The sequence below is a fragment of the Myotis myotis genome, unplaced genomic scaffold, assembly GCF_014108235.1.
Source record: "Myotis myotis isolate mMyoMyo1 unplaced genomic scaffold, mMyoMyo1.p scaffold_m19_p_17, whole genome shotgun sequence".
Classification (NCBI taxonomy): domain Eukaryota; kingdom Metazoa; phylum Chordata; class Mammalia; order Chiroptera; family Vespertilionidae; genus Myotis; species Myotis myotis.
This window is the reverse complement of record NW_023416321.1, coordinates 20,440,046-20,462,948: the sequence shown is the minus strand read 5'-3', so window position 1 is coordinate 20,462,948 and position 22,903 is coordinate 20,440,046. Positions and strand designations below refer to the sequence as shown.

The 22,903-nt window shown below is 54.5% G+C and overlaps 1 protein-coding gene across 1 annotated transcript; it reads right to left on the bottom strand.

The window, feature by feature from the left end:
- Window positions 1–987: 987 nt before the first annotated feature.
- WNT9B (Wnt family member 9B) lies at window positions 988–21,024 on the bottom strand. The gene is made up of 4 exons (XM_036339623.1): window positions 20,883–21,024; window positions 4,368–4,715; window positions 3,511–3,776; window positions 988–2,720 (listed from the first exon to the last, which is right to left on the bottom strand). The coding sequence occupies exons 1-4, from the start codon at window positions 21,022–21,024 to the stop codon at window positions 2,247–2,249; spliced, it is 1,230 nt and encodes a 409-aa protein (XP_036195516.1). The 3' UTR covers window positions 988–2,246.
- Between the last annotated feature and the right edge of the window lie 1,879 nt (window positions 21,025–22,903).

The window sequence follows — 22,903 nt, the reverse complement described above, 5'->3', positions numbered from 1 at the left end:
TATGTGAGGTAGACAACAAATACCCTGTGAGTGATTCCCTTAAAGCTCTATAGAATGAGGGGTTAGTGGTAACTGGTCCCCAGGGTCCCAGCAGGACTGAGGTGGACCTTTGGGGGCAACTGGAAGGGAAAGGGTGGGAGCCATAAAAGAGAAGAAAGGGCCGGAGAGAGATGACCCCATAGGCTGAGGGGCCCTCAGAGCCTGCATCCAGGCCATTGGCCTGGGTTGTCTGTGTTGGTGGCCAGCCATGGCCTTGGCCCCTCAGAGTCTGCCCTTTATCCTCCAGCACCCCCGGCACTGCTGGCCTTGGAGGTGGGGTGCAGATGGCGTGTTGGGGGATCATGCTCCTCTTCCTGCCGCCGCAGGCCTCGGGCTGAGCCAGCGTGGGGGCAGAGCTGGGTCTCAGAGGAGCAAGATGGACGGGGCTGGCAGAGCGTCTCCAGGCAGTGGGCGTGTGGAAGAAACGAGAAAACCAGCCCTCTCTCCTTTTTGCCCTTTCTGCCAGGTGTGGGCCAGCTGCTTGGGTCAGTGGTCAGTCCAGAAAGGGGTCTCATCAGAGCCTCCGGGGCCAGAGATCCTTCAAGCAGCCTGCAGGCGGCCCGAGCCACTGAAGAGAGGCAGCACGTCTCACCCCGGGGCTCCTTCCTGGGGCTCGCATGGCGTTTCTGAGCATTCAGCTGACTCTGAAGTTTCCTGTTTCAGTGGAGGGTCAGCAACTCTGGGTTCAGGGAGAAAGGAAGCTGACAGAGGGCGCGGCCGGGCCAGCAGAGTGGCCAAGGGCATCTCAGAGGAGGTCACTTCCTCCCGGCTGGCACCGAGCCCTGCTCTGGGGAAGCACAGCCTCCAGCAGTGATCCCTGCGAGGTCTTGGTCCTGAACCAGGGGGTTGTGTGCTGCTCAGTGAGAACCCTCAGCCTGGCAGGTCTAAGGGGCATGTGCGTGTGCAGGCGTGTGTGTGTGCACGCATGTGTGTGTGTGTGTGTGTGTGTGTGTGTGTGTGTGTGTGTACCAGCCTCTCTCTCCTCCTCCCACACAGGGCCTTGGTAGGTATCACTGAAAATGTCCACAGGATTGGAGGAAATCAGCAAAGTTACTTCTGTTTTTTAGGCAGAGGGCCCATTAGTAAATAAAGGGGCCCCCCCAAGAAACCAGGCTTATCAAAGACTTTCATGTCCCTATCCCTTCCCAGGGCAAAAACCTTAAGTAGATGAGTAGCCGTAAGAGTAGAAATGTAACCAGAATCAGGACGCATAAGCCAACTCTTCTGTGTCACAAATGTCAACTGTGTTGGGGCCTCACAGCACAGGGGGACCCCAGCCATGGGGACCAAAGCCAGCTCAAGGGGAAGCTGAGACACTGAGCTTGCCTGGCACCACATCCCTGCCTGGCACCAGGGGGCTGTCACCCTCTCCTGGGCTGGGACTAAAGGTTCTGTGTCCCAGAGAAAACTGGGAGGGTCCACTGTCTCCCTGCGCAGCCTCGATGCACTATCAGAGCCCCACCCGGGGGCTGCGCTCCCTCTGGGTCTTGCTGAGCAGGGCTGGGTGGGTGCAGGTAACAGCTCTCAAGACAAGAAAGAGGCCTCAGCACAGGCAGGTTTTAAAAACATAATCAAGGACGCAGTATCTGACTTGTATCTGACTTGGTCCACGCAAGCCCAGAAAGCTTTCTTTTCTCCAAACCTACAGCTCCCATCCCCTGCCTTGTCCCTCCTCTCTAGGCAGTGATGGTTTGTGGTCCCTGGGTTCGCTGAGGCCTGAGCAGGGCCCACGGGAGGGACTGACCCATCCCAGCCAGGCTCCAGCCTTGGCTTCCAGCTGACACTGCCTCCCTGTGCCTTCTTCACGAAGAAGCTCAACTCCCTGCATCTTCCTGGCTCTAGGCCACTTATCCTAGGAACGGAGATGGCGGGAGATTTCTTCCGTCCCCTCTGACACCTCGGGCCTGCCCTCCTCCTGGTCTCTCTCGTTTCCTTCCACATCTTTCCCACTCCGCCTTCCTGCTCCAAGTCCTCAAAAAAGACTGGGGACCCCGGGGTTCAGGGTGGAGCCTGCGCCTCTCACGGCTGAGTGTTGAGGGAGGGGGAGGCTGCCAGGCGCGATGGTGAGAGGAGTACGTGTGCCTGGCACGCACGTCGATGAGCGCATGCATGCAGGAGTATCTGCCCCGAGGGGCCAGCTGGGCAGCTGGGCGCTGGGCACTGAGGGAGGTCCTGGCAGTGCCCGGCTGGCACACTGGGCAACAGACCTAGTGCTTACAGGTGTACACGAGCTCCTCCTGCACGCACTGCTGGCACTCCACGTAGCAGCACCACTGTACCTGGCAGTGGCAGGAGAAGGCCACCAGGCGGCTCTGGGTGTCATAGCCCCGCCCGCAGCACAGGCTGCTGCAGCTGGCTTCCCGGGAGCACACTCGGCCTGCCGTGCCAGGGGAGTACTTGCTGGGCCGGCAGAAGCTGGGTGAGTCCTCCATGTAGACCAGGTCCCCGGGCCGGGGGGCCAGGCCCTTGGTGGCACTGCCCAGCCGGGCGGGTGCCCACAGCTCCAGGCGGCCCAAGGCCTCGTTGGTGGCACTGGACACCTTGACCGCCGAGTCGTAGCGCAGCTTCAGCACCTGGCCTGTCTCTCGGAACGGGGAGAGCTGCTTCCAGCAGGTGCGCACGGCGCAGGAGCCCGACACGCCGTGGCACTTACACGTGGTCCTGAGGCCACTCTTCACGGCCTGCGAGGAGAGGCAGAATGGAGGCGGGGTCAGGGGCCCGGGGCGCCAGCGCCGGCGGGGGAGTGGCAGGAAGATGGGAATGTTAGCCAGGTGGCATCTGTGTGCAAACCGGCCCGAGGCTCCTCTTCCCCTGGCAGAAGCATCCTGTGCCAACACGCACGCCGTGGTGAGAGCAGTGTGGGCTGGACCTCAGCCGCAGCCCCTTCCCCGGGCCAGAGTCCTGTGGCATGGACGGCGTGCACAACTGAATACAGCAGCCGTGGGTCGCACGACTCAGTGATGAGGGCGCAGAACTCGGTTTCCTAAAGCGTTGGAGCCCCGCCTCTCCCAGCCTTCCCAGCCCCATAGGCCGGGACCCTTCACCCCCTAGTCCTCTCGCTATGTGACCTCGGCCAAGCTCCTTCCCTCGTCTGGGCCTCCTCCTCTTCCCGTGTGTAAAATTGGAGGAGGAGTGGGGGTTGCACCAGATCAAAGCTTTCTCACTTGTTTCTAACTCTGTTGGCTTCTAAGACCTCCAGGAAGGCTATCCTTGGAATGGAGACCCCTTTCCAAACATGCTCCTGCCTCACCATGGCCTGTCCCAAACCTGGCTCCCACCCCTGGCCCAGCGCTGTGACCCCCAGGACCCTTCCCTGTTTCCCGGTCATGGGCCAAAGTCGATGCCCAAGGAATGTTGGCTGCAGGAAAGAGGTGCCCAGCCTGAGTGTGTGCTGGGGGCAGATAGGGGAGGACCTCCTGCAGACCTCGCGCTCTGGCTGGAAGGGCTCGGGGCCACCAGGAACCTGCTCACCTTGATGCCCACGTTGGTGTTGTGGGCGTCTGCCCGTGCCCGCAGGTCTTTGCTTCCTTTCTTGGGCCCCAGGAAGTTGCTCAGGAACTTGGTGCTGTACTTGAGGTTGTCGCCGCACACGCCCCACTGCCAGGCCTGCCTGCTCTCCAGGCCGGGAGAGTCGTCGCAGGTGCAGCGCTCCATGCGCCCGGCGCTGCAGGCCCGGGCCAGAGTGTGGGTGAGGGCGGCCGAGGACACCGCATACAGGAAGGCCGTCTCCTTGAAACCTGGGCCGGGGAGCAGGAGGAGGGGCATGTGAACCCGAGGACGCAGCTCGGGCAGCCGCCCTGCCACCTGCCCTTCGGCTCAGGCTGCGAGTTGCTATTTAAGATGGGACTTTCCAGTTCACGGTGGGTATATGCCCAGATTCCCCCGGCGGCAGGTCAGGGGGACAGGTGAAAACACCGAGGTGCAAAGAGAAGTGACTTAGGCACCTGGTGAGGGACAACGTTGGGCCTGAACCACTGCCCCTGACTCCAAGTCCAAGTGTGAACAAGTCGGACTAACCCACTTCTGAAACATGCCCTCATGAATGGGCCTCATTAATCCAGGACTCAGATCCCTCAGGACTGTGCTGGATTCGCAAGGGCAGTGTGGCCTGAGCACAGGGGCCAGGGGTGTGGGAAGGGCAGACTCCCCCCCCCAGCCCTCCTGCCCCCAGCCCTCCTCCTCTCTGCCCTCCTGCCCCCAGCCCTCCTGCCCCCAGCTCTCCTCCTCTCTGCTCTCCTGCCCCCAGCCCTCCTCCTCTCTGCTCTCCTGCCCCAGCCCTCCCCGTCCCAGTCTCCTGCCCCAGCCCTCCTCTCTGCCCTCCTCCCTACCTCTCTTGAGCAGGCCTGTCCTCCCCTCCAGGCTGCAATTCCAGCGCTCGTGCCTAAATTGGAACTGGCACTCGAGCAGGCTGAGGTGGGCAGCATCCTGCAAGGTCTCAGCCAGACCAGGTTCCCGCCGACAGAGCTGCTTCTGCCTGCGGGACAGCTTCAGCATGTCGCACTGCTTCAGGTGGGCCCCGCCCTGAGCTGGGGCCACCGCGGTGCCCAGCCCTGGGAAGGGCGTCAGGACCTCCCGTCCAGTCAGGCTAGAGAGGGTGAGAAGGGAGACCTGTGACCCTTGGGAGTCCCGATGGGGCGGCGGAGTGGGGGTCGGGGAGGGAACTAAAGATGCCAGTTCTTGAGGACATGGGCAGGTGAGGGGAAGGGGCCTTCTTGGAGGGGTTCGTTATTTCTGGGAGGGAGGCCAGCCCCATGGGGTTATATTCCCTTTTTGCAGAGTAGGAAACCAAGGTGCTTCTAACAAGGGCCAGTATAGGACCCCAAGCGTGTTTTCTAGATGCCAAAGTCTCTGCCCTTCTTACCCCCCCAATTTCCCAAACTTGCCCAATCAGAACCATCACCCAGGGTCCTTAAAACCCAGGTTTCCAGGATCCACACTTAGCAATTCTGCTTCTGTTGGTCTGGAGTGGGGCCTGGGGAATCTGTATATTTGCCACATCCCTGGGCAGCCTCAGTGATCAGGGAAGTTTGGGAAATACTGCATGTAGCTTTGGCTGCTGTCCAGAGGGGAGGGCCACTTTCATTCCAAGGCGGGGGGGGGGGGGGGTGGGCGTGGCCAAGTGCTGTAGACAGTGAACAGACACCCAGCCATTCTCCCCGCTAGCCCTTTCTCCCTTACATATATCACCACCCAAGTAATCCCACGCCAACCTAACTTGTTCCCAGATGGATCTTCAACCATCTGGCCACTCAGTGCCTGTTATAAGAAATGCTTGGGGAATATTCACCTGGATGGAAGAATGGGTGGAAGGAAAGAAAGAAGGAGGGAGGGAAGGGAAGGAGGGATAGGTTGGTGGGTGGATAGACAGACTGACAGATGGGTGAGTGAAGGTGAAGGAGCTGAATTTCCATTAGGCCATCAGCCCCTGACTTCTCGTTCTACAATATCTGAAGTTCGTGGGTTCTGGAATCCGGCTGCCAAGTTCTAAGCCTGCCTGCCACTTCCTAGCTGTATAACCTTGAAGGCTTGGTCTTCTCCTCTGGAAAGTGGGAACAGCGATCCTCTCTATCTCCTGGGGGTGCTGGGTGGATTACATGAAAAGTACCAACCACAGTGCCTGGGACAGGCTAGAGTTTCTCAGAATCCTTTCCTCTTGCAAGATGCTTGACTGTCTTAACTCAGGCAGAGTCTTCCCGTTGTCCAGATAAGGAAACAAAGGCTTCTTGAAGAGGCAGTGACGGGCCCGCCCGAGTCGCCCAGCAGATCAGCAGCAAGGTGGGGACTAGGATTAGAGCTCACCTCACCCTCCCCAGGGGTTCGCTGTGAAATGGTTCTACTAGTTCAAAAATTTCCTGTCCCAAACCCTGGTGGCCCTCTGCGAGGGTGGAAACTACATCATCCCAGACGCAGGCTGGAGGACGTAGCCCTTTCTGGAACATCCTGGCCTCGTGGTCAAGGTGAAAGAGCCAAGGTAGAACCACACGATGGCTTTCAAAGCTCCTGCTTGAACGTGGCACTGGTCATTCCTGCTCTAAGGCAAGCCCTGGCCAAGCCCTGAGGGGTCAGAAAGGCCCATGTCCCATACACACAAGGGCACAGTTCTCCTGTTTGGAGCCACCTGCCCAGCCAGGACATCTGGCTAGATGCCATGCCCTCCCTGTCTGGGTGGGTGCCGGTCCTGGCCAGGCCCCAGGTGCCCCCAGAAAGTGCCTGTAGATTCCAAACCCATCAGGTGCAGCCAACCCAGCATGGAGCATATCTCTGAAACCTCCGAGCAGAGACAGATGCTATCAGGCTCCTCCTGGCCCAGCCTGGCCTGGGTTCCCCTCCCAGACAGGGTGAGGGCAGGGACCCGTTAATCATTAATCTGGGGGCAAATGGGTAAATTTCCAGTCCACCAGGTCTACACCCAAACCCCTCCCTGCAGCCTGGCAGGAAACCCTTGGAGCTTGACCCTTGGCTGGTCCACAGCAGAACCCGATGTCAACTCCAGCTGAGGAGGCCCCACCCTGACTGGCTTCCAGGGTGGAGAGCCACTGGGGGGCTGCAGGGAGCAATGGAGCAGCAGCCATGCTGTCCGTCAAATGTCCTCCCCACACCAGGGACGTGCCTATGTTTCAGAAATTGGTACTTTCCTTGTAGCAGCTGATTGACAGAAAGCAGAACAAGCAGGGAGTGATAGCGATTTTGATCAATAGTGTTGCACGTCCTTTAAGGCCTGTCTCAAATGCCATTTTAAGAATAATAGCCATTATTGTTGCATCATTACAGGTATATTATGTTATATGAGATGACATATCTACCACTTTGTGAGTCTTTATTACTAAGCCCTTTAAATTACTATGTAGACACCTGAAGAGGCAGTGACTGGGCCAAGTCGCCCAGCAGATCAGTAGCAAGGTGGGGCTTAGGATTAGAGTGCACCTTACCCTCCCTAGAGGCTCTCGGTGAAACGGTTCTACTAGTTCAAAAGAGTCCTGCACCCTGGTGGCCCTCTACATGGGTTGGCTGCCTTGCTGCTCTGGCCTGTTGATTGAACCAATGAGGGTCACATGACCTAAGCTGGGCCAATCAGTCCTTTCTCTGGGAATTTGGAATTTGAATTATGAGAGCATACAGTTGCTTTCTCTCTCTTTTTTGGTGAATGGGCCTGTAACTCAGGTGAGAAAAAAAAAAGGAAGCTGGTCTAAAGAGAGAATGAACTAATGCATCAAGAGAGTGAGAGAGAAAGTTGGGGGAGCAGGGTCTTCCTGGGGTCAGCTGTGTTCTTGCTTGAGACGCTCCTACCTATAGTACCGTGTCAAGACTTGGAGTTGGTTTGTCTGACCAAGGGTGCCTGCCACCCCTGACCAGGTCCTTATGCCAGCTGTGGAGAACCAGCGTGCCCCAGGCTGCACCTGTGAGCCAGGCTCTGCACCCTTTCCCCATCCACAGGCACATGTTTTGTTTTGTTTTTGTGTGTGTGCTTTTTTTAAATTTCATGTAATAGACCCTGTGATTGATGGCCCAGGAGTCCAGTATAAAGTCGGTTAATTTTATTAGCGGTAATGACACTAAGTAGCGATTAATGGTGGGGAAAGGCAGCCAACCGCACAGGGACCTCAGGCCACACTGGGCCTTGGGCTGCCCAGGTCTGCCCTCAGAGAAGGCTCCCTGGCACTGCCCCTCAGGGCCTAGAAGGAGGACAGCTCGGAGCCCTTCCGGGACCCAGTTTTCCCCTTATTTGTTTTCCATGTTGCAGTTTGAGATCATATTTCCTTTGAAGAAATAGGGCCCTGACATCAAATTTAAAAAACACCTGAAGGTATCTCCTTAAGCGGTGCTTGTGAACTCTTCTCCACGTGCCCGTCCCAGGGCATCCGCTAGGGAAGGCTTCTTCCTGGGCCTCGGAAGAATTCTAGGTGGTGCAGGTTCCAGTCTGTTCCAGGTCAGTGGACATGATCCTCTTCCCTTAAAGAAGCCACATTCTCTGGCACCCCAGGCCTGAGAACCCCACACACCAGGCCCCTCTGCAAAAATCTCAACGGCCCACATATTAGTTGAGCCCCATGGGGGTAAACTGGAGAAGATCAAGTGCCCTTCGTTAGTCTAATAAATCCAGACAAATCTGGGGCTCTAAGAAAGACACTGCTCCTCGGTGAGGCCAGACTGTCAGCCAAACAAGTGACCAGCGTTCTGAACCAAAGAGCAGAGGACAAAGAATTTGCAAATTTGCTCATGGCTCTTCTGGCCTGAGCTCCCAGGCTTCCCTGCCTGACTCGTGCTCCTGAGCCTCCTGGAACCTCATTGGTTGCACCTGCTTTGGCCCAGCTGGTCTCCCCCATTCCTGCATCCAGTCCAGCTTCCACAGACTGATTTCCAGACTCTCCTCTCCCATTAATAAAGTACATGTGACCATCTCCATTCTCCTCCCTTCTTTGGCCCCAGCCTATATCCTCTGCCCCCTTGGCCCATGACCCTTAGGTTAATAATAAGACAAGAAACCCCCACCCCCATACAATGAGATGCATCTGGCTTTGACCCCAGACCATCCCCAGACACTTCCCTGACCACCTCGTCTCCCCATAGAGTGGGAAAAGACAAGGGTGCCCCTCAGGACTCCATCTCACCCCCCAACCGCACCCCCAACCCAGATATCTCTTCTGTCCACTCCTGGCCCTTGACACCTCTCCCTCCTTTCACATTCCCCAAGGTCACCCACAGTTTTGGCTGAAGCCGCCCCATCTGGGATGACCTTGAAGTTAGCAAAAGAAGGCTCTCCAGGCTTTAGGGGATGGCTTCCCAGGAGACTACTTTGGTTTACCATCAGCAGGACTCAGGAGCCATCAAACCCCTGACAAGAAGTGGGGTTCATCCTGAAACAATCACCCATCATCTGCTGGAGTGTGGGGACCCAAGGACCTCAGGTCCCCAAGGCAGTTCTGATCTGGGCAGTTGGGTCCCAGGTCTGCCCTCACTGGTGACCATGAGGACATCCACTCGCCCCCTGAGCCTTTCCATCTAACAGGTACATGGTGACTAGTGCGAGAGCATGACCGGGGCCGGACGGCTTGAATTCAAATCCCACCTCCACCTCTTACTAGTCGTGCCACCTTGGAAAAGGGACACCACCGCTCTGTGTTTCATCTGTAAGATGCAGGCCTCACCGTGCCTGCTGCACAGGGCTGTCCTGGGGTGAAATGAGTTCCCACTGTAAAGCTCTTAGAACACTGCCTGGCACATAATAAGCTCCAGGTAAGTGTCCTTCTTAAGTACCTACTATGTGCTGGGTGCTGGGACCCTCTCCTGCCCTCAAGGAGCTCACAGTCTAGAGAAAACATAGCTGAATGCAAGAGTACCCCAGACTCTCCTGAGGCCCCAAGGGGCAGGGGAAGGAGAAGGAAGTTTTGAACCAGCCCAGCTCCCCGAGGAACAATCAGTAGCTGCTCAGGGACCCAAATCATCTGGGTGAGAGCCTGACCGTGGCCAGTCTCCGTCCTGCCTGTAGTGGGAGGTTGGGGTTGGGGGATTGGGGGCAGGCAGGAGGAAGCTCCCAGACCTGGCAGGTGGAAAACACTCCCCATCACCTGAGGGTGCCCCAGGCTCTGCTTTTCCACTCCCCCCTCCACACTTGTTTCTGCTTGAGAGGGTCTGATGGGTCCAGAGGAGGCCACCCCCAGGATGTGGTGGGTAAGTGGGGGTTGGCACAGGACAAGGCTGGTGGTTTCCAGGGCACCAGGTCATGCCAGCATGTCTGGACCCTTAGCTGGAGGGGCCAGGAGCTGTGCCTGGCACCAGGGCCCATGCCAACTGCAGGCAGCTGCCTGGGAACCAGGAAAGCCTTGCCCTGCCTGGAGCATTGGCCTTGGCCCTACAAACCCCATTAGATGCTCTGATAACAGGCTTCCGCTGCAGGGCCGTTTGCATGGTAAGTGCTCCTTTTGTGCTTTCATCTCAAACATCTCAGCCCACTTTCCCAGCCCTCACTGGACTCTCTCTCTCTCTCTCTCTCTCTCTCTCTCTCTCTCTCTCTCTCTCTCTCTCTCTTTCTCTTTCTCTCCCTCCAACTTGTTACTCCCCTCCGTGCTCGCTCTCCATTACCCACCTCTTCCCAGAAGGGGAGAGTTAGAGAGGGCAGTGACTAGCCCAGGAAGAGAGCATCCATGGTTCTGAGCAACAGTCCTTCAGAGAGGGGGCCCCTCAACACCCGCCCCAGGCTTCTCTCCCCTCTTCCTGCCCTCAGCTGTCCTGGGCAGCACATCCTTCCCTCCATCCTCAGACTCCTGCCCCCTCTCCTGGAGTCAGCGTCCCCTCACACCTCCCCCAGGAAGAAGTCCTTGATGAGCAGCCTGGCCAATTCAGCTGTCACATGTCCTAGCTTCACTCCCACTCCCTCCTTTCACTCACCCACTCATTTAAAATCAAGATGGAGGATTTTATTGAGCATCAGCTTCATGCCAGGTTTACCCACAGAAGACTGAAATAAACAGGGACCTTTACTACTTTCCTGTCGGGGTCCCCCAGCCCCTCCTGGGTCCAGCCTTTCTTTGCTCCCCAGCTCTCAACCTCAGAACCCACCTTGAGGACTGCATCTCGTCACCACCTCCCCCCAGGAGCCCACCAGAGCCTCCCACCACCCCCACCCCACCCCGCCCCGCCCAATCCCTGGCTTAGAGGAAAAGAGCCGGTCCCAGCTGTGGGCTTTGTCTCTCCAAGAACAGCTCTGCTTCCTGTTTCCGCAGACTGGGCTGCCCGCTGAGGCTGGCATCGGGGAGACGTGCTCATGAGCTAAGTGGGCAGCAAGCAGCCCACGCAGCAAACATGTTTTGCATCTCAACGATCTCCAGTATTCACAGCGTAACAAGTGCAACATCTGGGAAGGAAATGCTCCCCCCTTCCTCCCTCCCGTCTCCCTCCCTCTCCACTCAGGCTCAGGCTGAAGCTGAGGGGAGGAAGCCTTCATCACATGCATGGATCAGGTGGCACAGAGGGTCCCCAAAGTCACTCCTGTGCAGAGAGACATCCCACGCCTCTACATCTCCCCCAGGTCCCTGGCGGGGTCCAAATGTACACCATTTGAATTATTATCTTTTAGGGCTGAATAAACCCTGCAAGATCACCCAGTCCCAAGGTTTTGCCATGATGGCTCCTGGGGGTATCTCAGAGGCTTCTGGGGGGAGGGGGGGAAGAAGGAGGGCAAGAGGTTTGCCAAGTGTCTGCTTTGAACTGCCTGGTGCCTTGAGAATCCATGTAAGATTGTCCAAGGTGACCCACTGAGTTCGTGGCAGGGCTAGGACTATGCCTCAGGTCTCCTAACTGTTTCTATCAAGCCGTCTGGTGGTCTCCGCTTTCAGTTTCAATGTAAAGCTTCAGGTAATCAAAATCAGACACCACCACAGCAAATGCCTAGGATGATGGGAGTACAAGACAGGTAGGTTTGAAGGGAAGGAAACCTGGTCAGGACTCCTCTGGCCCCCTGGGCAGCCCAAGGGAGAGAAGGTCCCTTTGTTTAAAAGGCTACTCTGCCCTGGTCTAACACTGACTCTTCTTTCAGCCAAAAGACAGAAATAGAGATTCTGACTTTAGAGAAGCAGGCTGCTTATTCACACTAAAGCAAGAGAGTCTGATATGATGCTAGTGCCGAGCACATACTTTGCTAGAAAGAAAAATGGTCAGAGGAGAGCCTCTGGGATTGTGAAGAGAGAAACTGGGGGCCTGGGGCAAGGAGGGGGGGGGGGAGTAGAGAAAAGGGAGGCCAGGAGCCCTAAAGACACGCTTCCCAAGGTTCTTTGGTCCAGAGGCCCAACCCTGGCCCAGGAGAGGAGCGGAGTAGGAGGCAGGAGTGGGGACGGCAGGGAAAGGCGAGCAGTTGCTGAGGCTGCCTCTCCTCATGGCAAGCAGCACCCCCATCCAGCTCTGCCCCAACCACGGGATGCTGGCTCCTGGACTGGGCGACTCTGGCCAACTTACGAATCATGGTAAGTTGACCGACCAACTATAACTAGTGTGGCGTGCTCTTGAGTGGCCACCCTCTTCCCCATGGACAGGCAGGCTCCGGCTGGGCTGTGGGCCCTGGGAGAGCCAGGCCCCTAGGGAATGTCTCATGTGCTCACTCTGTGACAAGGACAGTTCCATTATTTGCAGATGCTCTAGGCAGAGATGTCCTGTGCTGCAGACTTCATTTGTCCTCCCTCAGGTCCCAGAGATAGCCCATGCCCCTCTTCTCAGCTCCAGAAATAGCAGGGACCTCCTCAGCTGGTCAAGAAGTCACTCCCTGAACGTGCCCAGGGAGGGCCAGAGTGGTCCAGGACAGCCCAAGGGGATGCTCCCTCGGGAACAGAGCGGGGGCCTCTAGAGCAGGACCACAATAACGTCCCACCTTGGACCATGCTGGCCTCACAGCGAGCCCAGGCTGCAGCACAGGGCGCCTCTGCTCAGGCCAGGCCAGTCTCTTCCTTGCTCCCCAGCCATGGCTCTCAGTCCAACCTCCATGCCTTTCCTCATGCTGTACCTCCTACCTGGATGCCTTTCAGTCCAAAACCCCGCGTGGATCCCCTGTACCTATTTATGTATGTATGTATGTATGTATGTATGTATGTATGTATGTATTTTAAATATATATGTATATATATGTATACATATATATATACACACACACATATACATACATATTATTGATTTCAGAGAGGAAGGGAGAGGGAGAAAAACATCAATGATGAGAGAGAATGATTGATCTGCTGCCTCCTGCATACCCCCTACTAGAATCATGCCCTTGTCCAGAATCGAACCCGGGACCCTTCAGGCCACAGGCTGATGCTTTATCCACTGAGAAAACCAGCTAAGGCCCCTGTATCCTTTTATAGCCACTGCCTTTTCCAACAATGCAGAGAATGAGAAAAGGGACACAGAGGGCCCGTCCAGCTCTAACATGCTATGATGCTTGTCCATCTCTTCCAGGAAGACCTCCTTACTTGTCAGCCCCGTTCCACTTTACCCATCCCCTTCCCCATCTTCCAATTTTGCAGATATAGTAGCATTAGTTTCGTGGGGTTGGCACTGTTTTCTCCCTCCTAGGGCCACAAAGACAGTCTCTCCACGTAGCCTGTAAACTCCTTGGCAGAGATCACAGTTTCTTTTCTCCTGAGGTCCTCCTGTCCCCAGCCCAGTTCTTCCATTCTAAGCAAGTGTTCCTCAGACACCTGCTGGCTGCATAAATCCCACAGATGTCCAACCCGAGTGTAGCTCTAGGCTCTCCCTCAGCCTCTCCCAACCCTACTTCCTGGCCTTCCTGCTGTCTGGCTCCCAAGCCCAACCTGGTAGACTCTGGGTGGGCGTGGCTCTGAAGGAGCCCACCTGTAACCACGCCCTCCCTGGCCCTTAGTCTGTGATCACTTGTGCGTGCTCTCCTTGGTGCCAGTGCTCAGGGCCACCTAGCTGCGGTCAGTCAGACCCTGAGTCCTCCAGCCCTCTCAGCCCCTGTGGGGGCAAACTGTGCTCAGGGCAGCCCGGGCCTCCCTTTGATACCCAGTGAGGACCAGCCAAGAACTTGGCCCAAGTCTTTAACACTCAGCTTGCACAGCCTCTGGTGGTGACATGTGCTGAAAGTTTGCGGTAGGTTCACAAGCCTTTACCCACAATTCCAAACTCCAGACAGCTCGGAAAACTGCCGAGCGTTTGTACAGTCGGGAGGAACTCACGTGGCAGAGACCTGACCTGAACCAAAGTGAGAATACTTACGGCCTTGATTTATCCCAACACGTAGATGCTTCTCTGCAAAGATGAAGTGTCTGATGATGGGTGCTGGCCTAGACCTTGCTGGGGATGTCATGTTATACACGATGTATGCATTATATCACCTTTCTAAAATCTGAAAAGTCTTCAATTCTGAGGCGCATCTGGCCTCAAAGGGATTGTAACTGTCAAGAGGGCAGACCTTCTCTGCTCTTGTCCTAAAACCAGTTTCCTTGGAAATTCCAGCGCTGACTGAACATGGGGGTCTAAGTATTTCCTGGCTCTTTAAGACTCTTCAGCCCCCCCTCCCTCCTCAGTCTTCATCTCTCCAGTGAGGGGTCTGGCCTTGAGGCCACTGCCCTACCCCCAAGCGCATCTCGGCTGCCACTGGATCCCCATGGTAGGCCACGTGGGGCTGACTCTGGTGTCTAATCAGGCAAGTCTCTGCTCTCTGCTTGGCTTTTAGCTCCTTCCAGATACAGGCCAGATCCTGGCAAAGCAACGTGTGCTCCAGAGAGCCAAGTGTGAGCAGATGAAAGAACAAATGTGATGAGGTAGAGAGGAGGGTTCTGGGGGAGAGGAAGGACCAGGGAAAGGGAGAGGCGACTGCTCACCCAGACATTCACTGCAGACCAGGAGCAAAGCTAAGGCCTGTAAGGGGGGGGGGGGGGGGGGGACTCAGACCACAGCAGGGCCTCAAGACCTCTGCTTAAAGAGAGCTATGCATGAATTGGAGACATGAGCACATGAAGAATTGGGTAACAAATTAAGAGTTTAAGACATGAAGTGTGCTCAGCAGTTGAGCATCAACCCAGGAACTAAGAAGTCATAGGCTCGATTCCCGGATGGAGTGCATGCCCGGGTTGTGGGCTCAATCCCTGGCAGGGGACATGCAGGAAGCAGGCACTTGATGACATTTCTCTCTCTCTCCCATCTCTAAAAATTGATAAAAACATGAATATATATATATATATACATATATATATATATACATATATTCATGAGAGAGAGAGAGAGAGAGAGAGAGAGAGAGAGAGAGAGAGAGAGAGGAAGTACAAGAGATGCCTATGATAGAAGCCAAGTGAAAGGTTGGGTCTCAGAGGGCCTGAGCTGGCCAGAGGGAGGCAGGCCTCAGCTGAGGCTCAACAGGAGTATGAGGCAGAGATGACTAGGTTGGCTCTGGATTCTGAAGAGTAGAATTTAAATCTTGGTCCCCCAGCCACTAGCTGTGTGGCTTTGGGCAAGGCACTTGGTCTCTCTGAACTTTCCCCCACTCACCTGCAAATAAAGATAATTGTGTCAGTACCTACCTCCTAGGCTGTCACAATGGTTAAATGAGATGATATGCACATAAAGTGCTGACCACAGAAGGATTCCACTTATACAATGACTGGGTACAATTATACAATGGGCTAAAAACGAAGAGAGGAAGGAGCAAATGCCACTAAAGATGCTCCTTAACTTGGATGCTCTAAGGCAGATCATGAAATTTCTCAGACTCCTTATACACAGATAGCATTTCAGCACTTTTATATGCATTTATTTAACCCTCACAACAACCCCATGAGGTAAGGATGAACTTGCCTGGGCCACACTTTTGCAAGTAGTTGGATGAAGGATTTGAACTCAATTTGTGTGACTCAAAGACTAGGACCTTGGGCTGCCTCCAATCCTACTCAGGCTGAAGCCGAGGTGGTGTCCCCTCACAGTACCTGGCCCGCCTCCTTTTGAGTCCAACATCTACGTGAGCACATAAGCCTAAAGGTACCAGGACCTCTCTTACTTGGGAGATGCCACTCCAGGAGTCCCCCTGACCTGCTTCCCGCCCCTCCTTTTCCCACTCCACAGCCTCAGAAACTTCACCACCATCCACTGAGGAGGCTGGTTTCACCCTAAACCCAACTTGAGAGCCCAACTCTTGGGGGCGGGGGTAACAAGCCTGGCTGAATTCCTTCCCTAAACACAGTGATTCTTATCAGTGATGTTTGGCTTCCAATCCGCTACCCCAAAGCAGTAAAATTTATTTTACCCTTTCTTCCCTTCAACCCTGGTTTTCTCAGTACCCAATTGATTCCTAAAAATGTTTTCTGATTAAAAATAAATACCATCCAAATATATAAAACACTTAATGGATTTTTTTAAAAAAGACCTGTACACTGAAAATTACAAAACACTGCTAAAAATGTAAAAGCCCTAAATAGAGAGAGATGGCCTGTTTATAAATCAGGAGACTCACTATTGTTTAAATGCCAATCTCCTATAAATTGATTTATAGATTCATTGCAATTCTAATCAAGATCCCAGCAGGCTTTTCTGTAGATATTGACAAGTTTATACTAAAATGTATGTGGAAATATAAAGAACCTAGAGTAGCCAAAACAGTTTTTGGGGAAAAAAAAAAGGACAGACAATTTATCGTCCTTGGTTTCAAGACTTGCTTAACAATTACAGTAAGCAAGACTGTGTGGTATTGGCACAAGGATAAGCATATAAATTAGTGGAATGGAAAAGAGAGTCCAGAAATAGGCCCTCATCTATTGACTCGATCAATTTGCAACAAAGATGACAATGGAGAAAGGATCATCTTTTTAACAAACGGTGCTGGAACAAGTGGCTGTCCACGTGAAAAAACAATGAACTTCAAACCTTACCTCACACCACACACACAAAGTAATTCGAAAAAGAATCCTGGACCTAAGTGCAAAAGCTAAACCTATAAAGCTTCTAGAAAAAAACACAGGAGGGAAATCTTCACAACCCCTGGTGGCAGAGGTTTCTTGGACGGGATACCAACAAAGCACAAACTGTACAAGAACATGTTGAAAAGTTTTACTTCATCAAAATTAAAAACTTCTGTTCTTCATAAGATACCAATAAGAAAATGAAAGGGCAAGCCACAGACAGGGATAAAATATTGCCAATAGTTTCTGACAAAGGACTTGTACCCAAAGTAATAAAAACCCTTACAGCTCAACAATGAAAAAGCAAATAAGTCAATGAAATAGATATTCAAATGACCAATGGTCACATAAAAAATATTCAATACAGCTTTCATCAATGGAAAAACGCAAATTAAAACCACAGCAAGATACCAAGACATGCCCACTAAAATGGCCAAAATGAAGACTGACAGTAGCTGACAAGAATATGGAATACTTGAAATTCTCACACATTACTGTGTGAAACGGTACAACCACTCTGGAATACTAGTTGACTGTTTCTTATAAAGTTAAACACATACATATCATGTGATCCAACAATCCGGTCTTAGATGTTTATCCAAGAGAAATAAAAACACATGTCCACAAAAAGACATGTACATAGCAACTTTATTTGGAATAGTTCCAAACTGGAAAAAAACCACATGTCTATCAACAGGTGAGTGAATAAACAAATTGAGGAACATCCATACAATGAAATACTATTCAGCAAAAAAGGAATGTGCTACTGATATATGCAACAACATGGATGACTCTCAAGACATTATTTTGAGCAAAAGAATGCGTACAGCAGAAGCTATATGCCATCTGATTCCATTTATATGAACTTCTACAATGGGCAGGACTAATTTATAATGACAGAAAGTAGAGAAGTGGTGGCTTGGGGCTGGTGGGGGAGGGTTGACTGCAAAGGAGCACAGGGGATCCTTTGGGATGAAGGAAATGTAATTGTGGTGGTGGTTACATGGGGACAGACATTTGTTAAAACCCAAACTGTGCATTTAGAACACGTGCATTTTATTGTCTGTAATGTTGATTGGGGGGAGGAGGCGAGTTAAGGTTGTGTTTTGCTTCCTTACAATGATGACGTCCCCATAACCCAAGAAGATGGCTAGAGCCCCAGCAACCACCAAGAGTACTAAGCACTGTACTGAGCACTTAGTATGTGCTCAGTACATCCTTACTATAACCTACCTTTCATTCATTGGCTCAACTCAGCCTCACACCAGCCTTTAGGATGGCTGTTATCACCACCCAAACTCAGCAAAGTTAAGACATTTGCTTAAAGTCACACAGTTAGCAAGAGGCATGATCTGGATTCTAACTCAGGTCTAGCTGTGCTTTTCATAAACTTCTCTGTACCATCTCCAGAGAGGAAAGAAACCCAATAAGCACAGAGGTCATACATTTAAAAATAACCACGGAAGTCAACTATGATTTTAAAAGTTGCATCCGAAGGAACTATTTCTAGTTACAAAGCCATTGGTCTGACTTAATAACTGGATTGGATGACAAGGCCTGTCATGGGTCCAGCTCATCACATATGCAATGCGTGTTCATTTATAAAACATCACATAAGTTAATACTTGCAGAATTCTCACACCAAAACATGAGCTGCTGAATAATCCTAGACTCCGGGCGAGGACCAGCCTGTTAGGAAACCTTACTACCTCCAGGTGCTAAGGATCCTGGAGCAAATGACTTGACCACAGACAACACAGAGAATGGTCCAGAAATAGGGCAAACCTGGGCTCCTGACTTCTGGTCTACCTCCCATCCCACCATCAACATGCTATCCTTTGAGAGCCCACCTGACACACCAGCAGAGCTCAGTGCATCCTGTCTCATTATGGAGGACAGGGGAGAATGCTGTGGTCTCACCCGTTCCATGGTACCCACGAGAGTTGGACAGAATTAACTAAACAGGGGAGGGGGGCACCCTATTTGTAAGCTGTGATACTAGTTATTATGTTCTTACTAGAGGCCCGATGCACGAAATTCGTGCAAGAGTAGGCCTTCCTTCCCCCAGCTGGCGGCACCAGCTTCCCTCTGGCACCCGGGACCCGGGACTCAGGCTTCCCTTGCAGTCCCGGCTTCGTCTGGAAGGTCGTTCGGCTGTCTGGTCTAATTAGCATATTATGCTTTTATTATTATAGTTTACCATCAACAGAATTAGGCTCCAGGTTCATGCAGAAGCCGTAGCAGCAGCTGCCAGCTTACTGTGGTTTGGGAAGGATGGTCGTTTCATCCCAAAAATGGGGCTAATAATAACATGACCTGCTTGAAGCAGGGAGTTGGACCAGAGATCCTTTGAGGGCCACGTCCAACTCTTAAGTCTATGATTCTAGGATTTTCATGATCCCAAAAAGATTGGCTTCACTGGCTCTCCTGATGTTTGAATGTTCTTTTACCAAGATGCCAAAGCACTTCACCTTATAATCAGAAATGAGACTTCAAAAGCAAGTGACCTGGAGAAGAGAGAAGCACATTGCCTCACATTCTCACTACAGTGTGGATGACTGATACACATTCCTCCCAGAGAGCAAATTCTGATGGGAAGCTGGGAACCCTGGCCTGACTGGTGAGCAACAGGGCTTCCCCAGGGAGAACTCAGGCTCTAGGAGACCAAACACATAACAGCGCAAGGCCCAGTTTTAGCTTATTCTCTTAGTGCTTGTCCTGCTCCCCAGACGTGGTGGTGGTGGCTTAAATGTACGTTGCCAGCTCTGCCCAGCCGGACTCACAACCTGGAAGAGGCGGCTCCAATACTCACAGGACCCTCTCACCCTTAACCCAGCCGGAGTCATCGCCCCTCTCATTTCCAAGGCTGCGGCCGTGCTCAGTCCTCAAACTCTAATCCCATGCACTGATTCAAACTCCTCTGCTTTGCTACCACGCCAGCCAGAATGGTCCAGGCTTCCTCTCCATTTCGGCTCAGAAACCCTTGTCAGAGCTGGGATATCATCATCATCATCATCATCATCGGCATTAGTTGAGCATATACTGTGTTAGACATGTCCTGCTTGCTTCACATGTACTAACTCATACACTCTTCATATGAAATAGGACCTATTATCCTCATTTTACAGATGAGAAACCAAGGCACAGAGAGGTTAAGTGATTTGGCCAAGAACACACAGCTAGCAAGTAGCAAAGTTGGGAACTGAACCCCAAATCTGTGCCCTACCCATTATATCCTGCCTGCTGAGGCAATAAGTGCCTTCAAGCCTGAAATCATCAGAAAAAAAAACATGTTTGTGCATTGCTCTTGGAGTGGGTAGAGGCTCCGTCATACCATCATCCCCTTCTTTGTAAAAGGGGTCATTGTAGCCCTAAAGAATAAGTGAGTGGTCTTCCCACGTCAGCAGCAGCTGAGCCTGGAGCTAGGGTTTGAGCTGACAAGCCCTTGCCCCTTCCATCTATTTTAAAAAGAAGCCATTGCCCACAGCCCAGGAGTGTTTTAACCAGAGGTCATGACCTGGAAATTAGCCCCGAGTCCTTACTCCAGCCTGTGAGGGCACCTCAGACCCTTACTCGCCCCTCCCTGGAAGGCCCTTCAGAGCAATCTCTGCAGGTCACTTGTTTGGTGTTTCCTTGCCCTCCTAGTCAGACTGTAGACCTCACCTTGGAGTGAAGATCATAAAAAGTGACGCGAGTCAAAGTAACAGACGGCACGCGGTCGGAGCAGGCTTTGGGTGGAGGGCAGGGCAGGGCCTCACACCCACGACCCCGGCTCCCACCCCAAGTGCCTGCAATCCAGCGCCAGAGAAGGGGCTACAATCCATTGCCCTGAAAGTGGCGCTGCAAACACCCCCAGCCCGCCCCGTGCTCTCCGTCATTCTCCGGAGAATTCACCCGACGCTCCGTCTGAGTTTTGGTCGGATCTCCCCAGCTGACAGCTCCCTCTCGGGTCTGCAGCGGACACTCCTCCCGGTCCCCGGTTTCCTCCGCTCTTCTCGGACCCGCGCGATGCCTTCCCCGGCCTCCGCGACAGCCCCCCGCCCCCTCTCTCGCCTCCACCCGGCCTCGAGGTCTCCGCTCCGCGGGTCAAAGGCAGAGAGTGGAGAGGGAGCCCGAGGCAAAGACCGTGGCCAGACAGAGCCCACGACGGGGAGACGGGGCCCCGAGTGAGAACCGGAGCGGGCATCAGAGCGCCGACAGGCACCTGGACGCGCTGGGCCAGGGTCCGAGATCGCGCGGAGGGAGCGAGATGAGACAGGGAAGGTGGGAAGAGCGCCCGCGAAGGGGACCCAGGCGTCGGACTCCAGAAGGGGCGATGGGGTCTGAGCCCAGGGAGCGAGAGACGCCGTTGGTGGCGCGACCCCCGACCGGGAGGTGGGGCTGGGCGCGGCCAGAGTGAGGTCTGAGTTCGAGATCCAGCCTGGGCCGGCGCAGCGGGACGGGAAAGCGGGCCCTGCGGCGGCCGGAGGAAGGGCAGGCAGGAGGGCGGGGGCGCGGCCGGGGGTTCGGCGGACACTGACCCGAAGTAGGCGGCGGCGGCGGGCAGCGCCAGCAGGCAGAGCGCGGCCAGGGCCAGCGCGGGCGCGGGGCGCATGGTGCCGGCGGCGCGCGCCCAGGCGCATCTCCCAGCGCCGCTCCGCGCTCGCTGCACCCGCGCCCGCGGCCCGCGGCGCTTTAAACCCGGGAGGGGCGGGGCGGGGGCGTGGAGGGACGGGGAGGGCCGACGGCCACCCCCCCCCCGGCGGCGAGCCCCCCGTCCCATTGGCGCCGCCGGCCTCGGCCCGCCCCGTCGCGGGTGGGTTCGCCGCCTCGGGCCCGCCCTCGCCCCGCCCCCATGTCGCCCTCCCACCGCCCCAGGTGAGAGCGCACCTGACGCCGTGCCCACCCGGGGACGCCGTGGCGGAACGTGAAGCGCCGCCTGTCCCCTGTCCCCGTCCTCGAGGGCCAGGGGTGGGAGGACTGGGTGGGGATGAGGGGGTTTGTGCTCCTCTCTCGGGGAGGGTGGTGGGACGCGCTGGATTCTCTCCCCCGAGGTACGGGGGTGCCGGACTTGGAGGGAGGAGCGGGCACGGAGGGAGGAGCCTGGAGGAGGGGAGAAGCGGTGTCGGGTCCTCTCCCCGGGCCCCCGGGTCCTGAAGCAGAGCTGTCCTCCAGGAGCCACGGGTGATGGCTGGGAGGTGGGTCCCTGAGTCAACGCGGAGCAGGGGAAAGGGCGCTCTCTTCCTAAACGCGAGGCCGTCAGAGGCGAGGTGCGCAGCGGGGGCCTTGGCGGGCGTCTGACAAAGCGCCGCTGACGTCCGCGGGACACACATCCAGACTCTGTCAGGCGGGCAGGCAGAGCCGGGGTGGGGGTGGAGGCCCGGGAGGGCTTGCTTCCAAAGTGTGCAGATGCCAGGACCTCTGTCAGACAGGATGGGCATCTCCAGGGCTGAGCCACAGAGCTCTGTCTCGCTTTTTTTTTTCTTCTTCTTCTTCTTTTTTTTTTTTTTTAAGTTTAATCCTAATTCCTGAAGCGCAGGTGAGCAGGTGGTACCAGTCTAGGCGGGAAACCCAAGCAACATTTAAAATGCTTTTGAGAGTCGTGAACACTGGGTCAAATCAAGCACAACAAACTATAGCTTGCACTGCATGCCAAGATCTGCAGGTAAACTTTCCAAAAACTCTGCCACGCATGTAGAACATCCGGTGACAGCGACCTCGGCTTCGCGGTGATTGCAGGTGGGGAGACTGGTGGGCGATGGCAGCTGTGGCGTTGGGTGTTAGGTGGTATTGGCAGCTGTGGCGTTGGGTGTTAGGTGGTTTTGGCAGCTGTGGCGTTGGGTGTTAGGTGGTATTGGCACAGGAAGCACCCGCCCCCCACCCCGCCCCTCAATAGTGAGGCTCTCTGAGTTCAGTTTTCCTGTCAAATGAGCAGCGATTAGATGGCGGGAGATCTTTTGTAACAGCTCTGCCGGCCCTCTCAAGTTTCACGGTCCTATTTATTGAGGGGCACAGCCCCGTATGCTGGGCAGAGACCTGAAGTCAAATCATGTCAACATGAGCCCCAGATATGAAATGGGGACAACGGCAAACACCTCCCAGGATTTTTGTGCAGGTAAGGGTGGTGCCAGATGCCTAACAGGTGCTACCACTCAACATCCAGTTGCTGCTGTAACTGCAGGCGGCACCGGAGTTGTGCCGATAAGTGTTTACATGCTTTTTTGGGGGGAGGGGGTGTGGTGTCTGATGTGTGTCATTTGCCGATTTCTGTGCGGGAAATAGTTCAAGCTACCAATGTGTTGTCACCCCTGATCTCTGGAGTTCGGAAGAGATCTGCACCATCGGCTCTACAAGCCAGTCTGAGCCAGCTCCAGCTCACCACTGGTAAGCCCTTGAAGCAGGCTCAACGAGGAGCACCCGTGTGAGTCAGACGGGAGCCCTAGCCACACCCAGTGAGCACTGAGTGCGGGCCAGTGGGGAGGGAGCAGGTCCAG

What these genes read in the sequence shown, in the direction of transcription:
- WNT9B (XM_036339623.1), bottom strand. Translation starts at nt 21,024, where the DNA reads ATGCGCCCCGCGCCCGCGCTGGCCCTGGCCGCGCTCTGCCTGCTGGCG. An exon ending in CTTCCTCCGGCCGCCGCAGG is followed by an intron (nt 4,716 to 20,882) that starts GCCCGCTTTCCC and finishes CATGTCCTCAAG; the next exon opens with AACTGGCATCTTTAGTTCCC. An exon ending in GACAGGCCTGCTCAAGAGAG is followed by an intron (nt 3,777 to 4,367) that starts GTAGGGAGGAGG and finishes TCCCCGGCCCAG; the next exon opens with GTTTCAAGGAGACGGCCTTC.